Below are 7,869 nucleotides of genomic sequence, written 5' to 3'. Positions count from 1 at the left end.
ACACACACACACACACACACACACACACACACACACAATTTAAAGAGATCTTCGTTTTACTGTGAGAATAAACGTCCGTATTTCCATCGGTTTCAAGAGAACATTGATTACATTGTCATGAACTCCCACAGTTTGTCTATTTTCTTCTTCATTCTGGATAATATCATTCATCTCTGGTTCCCATTTCATAGGTTTATTTTCGCTCAATAACTGATTGGCCCCTAATGTGGTTTCTTTAATCGATTCAATTGAAAATGTCGAGAACAGATTCTGTTGAGATAAGATAAAAGAATTGTAAAAAAATTTTTATTTTATTGTAAAGACAGCTTCTTTACTTACTTTATAATAATTCTGATTAATTATCAAATTATATACAATCAAATTTTTGTAACATGTTGTTAGTAATTGCAAAAATATATAATCAAAGACTTATTTTTAGAAGAATAAAAATTTACCTGAATGTTAACTTCTACTGGTTGAGACATTCGCTGAGCCTCACCAACTTCAAAGAGATGCTCCAATCTTAATAAAATTGTATCATCTTTCCAAGGTTCTAAGGTAAGAATGTGCACATTCGGTGGCAATGCTTTATTGAGACCAGAAGTCTGTAATAATATACATATAAATGTCTATTAATGAAAACAGAGAAATGCCGAGAAATCACATTTTCTTACAAAATAATTGACAACTCAGTCAGAAATGATAATCAAATCGATGTCATTCAACGTCAAAATCATCAAATTCAATGTCGAGATGATCAAATTCGACGTCGATTCGACATCGATTTCATTATCATTTCTCACTAAGAATGATATAACAAATTTTGGTAGATTATTTTAATCTCTTCAGACCTGATTTTATTGGAATTACAATATGTTAAAAAAATTTTTTTTAATTCAATTCATGCAATAATTTAATAAGTAACTTTAAATAATTAATTTTTTTCAAAATTTTGATGATTTTTTTCATATATTATGTATTGTGCTCAAGCAACTGCACAACTTCGTTGCGCTTTCAGTAAATCCTCGAAAACTCTTACCTCATGAGATTTGCAAGTATCTATTAGCTCGTTTTACTATTTTTTAATCAAAAACAAAATCAGAATTAGGCGTCAGATGAGAACGTGTCACTCTTCCGCGAAATATCATCGATATTTTACTTAAAATTCTTTAAACGGAAAAAAAAGAATCGCAAACAACTCTGATAACTGACTACTTAGCTATTATATTGAGAAGATGATTCTTTGAAAACGATTGGATTTTCGGAGAGCGAATAGAATACTTTGCAATAAATTACACAGAAATTGATAATAACGAGAAATAATCTATCGATCTTCGAGAATTTTCCATACATGCTTGATAAGATATTATAACAATGACACTAAAGTTTGACAAAGTAGACCTAATCCATAAAACCTACCGGGTTGAATCCACTAAAAAAATCCACTTAAAAAACCTAAGATGAATGCCGATGTGCTTGGAGCCGAAATTACTGCCACGAAGCGCAATTGTTAATAAAACATTCAAAATAATAAAAGTTTTCAAGATCAAGTTTTTTTATACAGAAATTTTTAAAAATTTCGATTTTTTCAAAATTAAAAAATTTCAAACTAATACAGTTTTTATTCTATAAATCGTAGCGTAAACAAACAAAAACTGAAATTTTTGCCTTAAAATGCACTTACATGAAATTATTAAAAACTGTATGATGCTTTTCCTTCAATTATTTATTAAATTATAATGTATAAAATTTATGATTTTTAAAAAATGCTATTTTCTTGAAAAAAATCCACAAAAAAATCTATTATAAATCTATTATAAATAACAAATATTTTGAGAATACATATATATATATATATATATATATATATTACATGCCCGCATCCTTAAATCGAAGGACGCAGGACGTAAATGTCGTGCTTTCTTGAATGGATTCTATGATCTTTGTAATGGAAAAATATTATGTCACAGTACATTAGATTTCAGATAATATCGATATAATTAAATAATTTCTACTGAAAATATCTTCAAAATTTATGTATATATTATGTATATTATAATGTACGCGAAATCTAAACAGTTTGAAGGAGTTAAGCAAAAAATCTTAAATAAAAAATTCTTAAAAATAAATACACAATTACAAATAATACTGTATCTTTTATACCTAAATAGAAATTAAATATTATACGTACGAAATTTTTGAGTACAGCACTTATGTTTTCGATATTGGTCAAATTAACTGAAGCACCTAAGATCCACGGATGCAGGGCCAACTTAAGCGCCAATTCCTTTTCCTTCAATACGAATGTATCCATGTTTTTCACTTTACCTCCAAAGAGATAATGCGTACCTCTCACTACTAAACCTTCGCCAAAAGCAGTTTCATTCAATGCTTCACCTACTCCAAACGCATCGTCCTTTAGAAGTCTTCGATGAAGCTAAAAGCAATTTTATTATACACATTAGTTATATAATTTAGTGTTATTTGACTTCATGTTATATATATAAACTGAGAAAAATCAATATAATCAATTTTAGTAAATATTTAGTTCAATACTGCCAATTAACATTTACTTACAGTAAATATTTATATAGTAAAGAAAAATGATTGTTAAATTAACATTTCTTGTATCAAATAAATATATCTTTATATTTAATAAATATTTATATAAATATTTAGTTGGCAAGTATTCAACTAAATATTTATTAAAATTTACTATATTTTTTTTCAGTGTATATATTCTTAAAATTTTATATATAAAATACGCACATAAAAGATAAATCTATAATAATTAATGATAATCAATAATGTCTTTTTTATGATAATAAATTTGTATTAATTTCTAATTTGTAAGATTATGTTGTAAGTGCAAAATAACATTTACAAATGTTCGTCCAAATATAGACTTTAAATTAAATTTTTATAAAATTTATGATGTACAACCTACTTTAGATATAACTTCATACTGATCTTTATTTTGTCAATCAACTTCATTTTGAAATAAATTTTACTTATTACAATAAGACATCTTACATTAGTCTTATATGAATATTTCATTATATTAAATAATTATACATACATATTTTATAATAACTTAAATTTTATAGGAGATAGTAAATAATATAATAATTACAAAAATTGATCAAATTTGAACATTTACCATCAGTTCAACGTCACCGTCCTCCAAACTGCTTCCCCCCTGGGCACGATCAACAAGAATATTTAATTTCAATTGCTTCTTTTCATCTTTGAGTGTAATTTTACTGGTCACTGGATAATAATTGCCAGAAATCGGCTCCATCAATTCTAAATTCCATGTTGGTCGATAATTTCTCACACGCTTTAACATCTCTCTTCCATTGCTATCCGTGTAAAACGTTTTGTCTGTTTGTAGATTGCTGGAATACCTCGTGACTATCTCTTTACCAATCTTATCTCTAAAATAAAACAATTTATAATCAATATTCAATCAATTTTTTATATTTATTCAAATTCAGATTTTATAATTTTTATTTAACATTCAGAAAAATTTTATATATACATGAAAAAAAACGCTTCTGCTGAAATATTTAAATTAGAAATTAAAAATTTAGCTAGATAGATCTGAAAATAATTTTGTTAAATTATTACAACAATTATTCAGACTATTTAAGCGTCGATAATAATATTGGCAAAAGTTTTAATATTCTAGTAATTAGTTTAAATCCTATATAATAATTTTCCAAACAAAAATTATATTCAGATCTGTAACTAAATTCTTAAATATTCCAGTAAAACCATTCTTTCCGCGTAGAAATATATATAAATATATATATATATATATATATATATATATATATATAAAATATAAATATATAATAAAAAATATAATGTAATTAGGCTTAAAAATATTAAATACTAATGTTAAATACATATAAATAGAAAATATAATATTTTACCATTAGTATATTACTAAGAATATATGTAGAATTTTATAAAATTAGAAAAAAGAGAAAGAATTTTAAATTAAATTTTAGAGATTTTAAAGTTTTGCATTGCATAGATAAGAATTAAGTATTGCGATAATAGTACTTGATAGGTATTGGTCCAACGAGCCAATCAAATTCAATGTGCTGTTCTTCTGAATAAATTCGAACTACTTGACTAATCCAATCGTTTATTGTATGATGGAGTTCTTGCACAACAGGCCCTATAAAAAATAAATTTTAAGAATATTACATTTATGATATACATTTATGATATATCATTAGAAATAAAGTTGGTCAAAATAAATTCTGTTGATAATACCTTTATATATCTTATACGATCCACTGTATGCAAAATTCCTGGCCGATAATTCTTTAGGTCTAAAGATATATGCACCGGATGATCTATTAATAAAGTTCTTGTTATTACCCTCTGCTCCTATGTAGTAGTGGAAAGATTGTACGACGTTTATGTTTTGCTTATTCCAGTGTACTGTTAGGCCACCATTGGTATTAACGGATATATTATACAACTAAAAATTTGTATTTCGATTTAATTTGACTTAATAATTCAATTGTAATTTTCGAGATTTTTTGATGAATACTTGCTTTATCTCTCTAAGACTAATTTTATTATGTTACAAAAAAAGATTATGAAATTGACTATCGAAATAAGAAAATTATTTGTTAAAGTTTGTGAAGTGTCAATTATTTGTCTTATAAAATCTTTTATGTATTTATCAATATAGAATATGTTTCATTAATAACTTTTATAAGAGTATTTCAAATATATATATATATATGTACAAAATCTTTTGTTGTGTAAGTACGAATCAACATTGGTAGATGTACTTACACTAATTGTAGTTGACTGGTAAAAGTGTCTAAGTTTATGCTCTATGTAATTGTATATACAGGATAAATCCCTCAAGAGCGGCCATCCGAATAATATCCACAATTTTGGAGATAAAAAAAATGTTTCAGTGGGAGAGTTTCAAGGGAGATGTGTTTTGACCATGTTTTTTTCTTCTAGGTGGAGGCGTCAAAAAGATATGAAGGTCACCTCCATTTTTTTAAATAGAATTGTATAATTTTTTTATATAATATGATTCCTCTAATTATTCTGTATATAAAAGTACTAAAGTAGAGATATCAAAAAATCAATAGTTTACGAGGTATTTTATATTTTATTCTGGTATATATTGACATAAAATATTAAATGACTCGTAAACTATTAATTTTTTGATAATCATACCTTAATACTTTTATGAACAAAATAATAAAATAAATGGATTGATGGAAGGAAAATACATAGTTTGCTTTAAAAAAAATATGTATGCAAAATGGATAATTTTTTTCCTATCTCTATGAGTGTTATTCGGGTGGTCGGTCTTAAGTGACTCCCATTCGCAGCAATTGTTTCTGTAATCGTTGTTGTAATGCCTGAATAATAGTATCAAATTGTTCATGTATCAATTTGATCAAATTTTATGCGATATCAAGTTTTAATGAAAAAAATGTCGAAATTTTGCATAAACTGCACTTCGGAGAAGAAACATTAGATCTGCTTTTTATTGTTGCATTTTTTGAACATAGTGCAACAAATTGAAGAAAAAAATATACGTTTGTTTTACTTCAATTCATTGCATCGATTCAGAATGCAGCAATAAAAATAGACCTGTTATCGAAGGCATAAGTGCGTAATGGCATTTTATTTAATAGTATGAAGCGCTCACTGTTAGAAATGCTTTAACATTTTCGTTCGTGAGAAATTGATCAACATAAATTTGAACGCGTTGCGCAAAGGCATTCGGTATACTAGACATTTGTTTGAATATTGCAACAACGATTATAGAAATAATTGTTGCAACTCTACAACTATGTAGGGCATGAAACAGACATTTTCATTCAATGTAAATACATCTATCAACATTAATTTGTACTCTTTACGTAAAAAAAATATTGTTTACATTTGAACCACCTTTGTATTAAATAAAATTTAATATTTAATTTAAATATGCTATTATTTGTTTGTCTAGTTTGTAAAAAGAAGAGGGGAAAATAATATTTTAATGGTGTATAATATTATTATATTTTAACGTGATTTATATTATACATTTGTGTGAATCTATTTACCTCATTACTTATAAAGTTGGCTGACTGAGGTTGTTCAACTACATTTTCTTGTATCTTTTTGGCGATGACATAAGTTAATACACCGAGAGGAGGAATATATAAAGCGCGGAAAACGACTTCGTTTGTCGCGCTGCTCTTTCTTCCTGGGATTTTTTGAACTCCTTCGGGAATTGGTACTATTTGTACGGTTGGATATACTCCTGTTTAATCAAACTCTATGTTATATATAGCAAAAGTTTATTAAAATTATTTTAAATTAAACAAAAAGTAATGTACGTAATTAATATATTTTTTATACATATTTTTAAAAATAACCATATTAATACCATATAATAAAATTTACTTTAACCATGCAAATTTAATTATTGTAGAAATAGCAGAAAGACTACGTATTACTTGATATATTTTTTTCATATGGAAAATATTGCTTACATTCTTCTGTAATTATGATATAAAAATATTTGTAATTTGTAAATATATATTTACGTTCTTATTTTAGAAATTCTGGTCTCTCTTTTTCTAATTATATTCTTTTAATTCTTTCTATTTTCTTTTACTATCTCTAACGTTATGCTTTTAAATCTTTGAACGGTAAGTATAATTAATTGATGGAAGAAAAATTAGAATTGCCTATCTGTTTCTTGTCGCATTGAAGAGGACTCAAACTAAAAGTTAAAACGTCTAAGTATTATAAATAATTTATATTATCTTTTTACGATTATTATAAAAGAGATTCTTTTTACGATTATTATAAAATATGTTTATAGTGTTAATTTCAGCACTGGTAACTGTTAATGGCAGCTATTAATCTTTGATTAGTTTGATATTTATATTAGTTTATTTTATATTATGATATTTTAGATTGAATGTATGTGTATACATACCATCAGTGAGTGATCGAACAACATAAGAATTTCCTTGAACGGGGACGCGAACATAAGTAGAAACAGGTCTGCTTAGAGGGTTGTATACTACAGCCATAAACGTATCACTTTTTTCAGAAAATGCACACGAGCTAATATTTAATTGTAAACATGTGAATATTTTAAAGGATGCTGCTGTACTATTTTCCATTCCTGACCATTTCCTGTTTTATAAACATTGACAAAAAAAAATTGGCTTTTAAAATTTTATAAAATAACAGTAGATTTGTAATGTTTTATATACAGGGTGTCCGATAAGTCTTGACAAAGCGCTCGTATGTAGATAGAACGGACTGAGTCGAAAAGTCAACTATTTTTCAATTTTTGTAATAGTTAAGGGGGATATTACTACAACTCACTGAATATTGTTTTTCAATAATTTTTTACTCAAATACTATCAATTTTACAGAAAAATAGCAAGACACAAAAATTGTTTATTTTCTTCTCATAAAGTTCTGAGAATTTTTTTTCAAAATTTTTATACCGTATTTTCTTATGTTGATAAAAATAATTGCCAATAAGAAAATGCAATAAAAAGGATGATAAAAAATTCTGAAAAAATTCTTAGAGCTCTATAAGAAGAAAATAAACATTTTCACACAATTTTTATCTCTTGCTGTTCTTTTGTAAAGTTAATAGTAAAGTAAAATTAGTTTGAGATTAAAAAATTAATGAAGACTAATATGCGACAATTTATTAATTAATATTTTTTTATCTTGTTAACTATTATGAAAATTGCAAAAAGGAAATGAACTTTTTGACTCAGTTTAGTCCGCTCTATCCACACATAAGCGCTTTGTCAAAAACTTACGGACACCTTTGTATGTATATATATATATATATAT

At 25.9% G+C, this 7,869-nt stretch overlaps 1 protein-coding gene across 1 annotated transcript in view; it reads right to left on the bottom strand.

Moving 5' to 3' along the window:
* Positions 1 to 39: 39 nt before the first annotated feature.
* LOC105622460 (lysosomal alpha-mannosidase) overlaps positions 40 to 7,869 on the bottom strand; it is a 19,105-nt gene continuing 11,275 nt past the window's right edge. The window contains 8 exon segments of the mRNA XM_012203879.1: positions 40 to 270; positions 456 to 605; positions 2,192 to 2,437; positions 3,161 to 3,437; positions 4,072 to 4,189; positions 4,288 to 4,498; positions 6,102 to 6,301; positions 6,986 to 7,188. Coding sequence (XP_012059269.1) covers positions 40 to 270; positions 456 to 605; positions 2,192 to 2,437; positions 3,161 to 3,437; positions 4,072 to 4,189; positions 4,288 to 4,498; positions 6,102 to 6,301; positions 6,986 to 7,188 — 1,636 coding nt within the window.

This window comes from Atta cephalotes (assembly GCF_000143395.1).
Source record: "Atta cephalotes unplaced genomic scaffold scaffold00045, whole genome shotgun sequence".
Taxonomy (NCBI): domain Eukaryota; kingdom Metazoa; phylum Arthropoda; class Insecta; order Hymenoptera; family Formicidae; genus Atta; species Atta cephalotes.
Note: the sequence above shows the minus strand (reverse complement) of the source record. Positions and strands in the feature narration are given on the sequence as shown.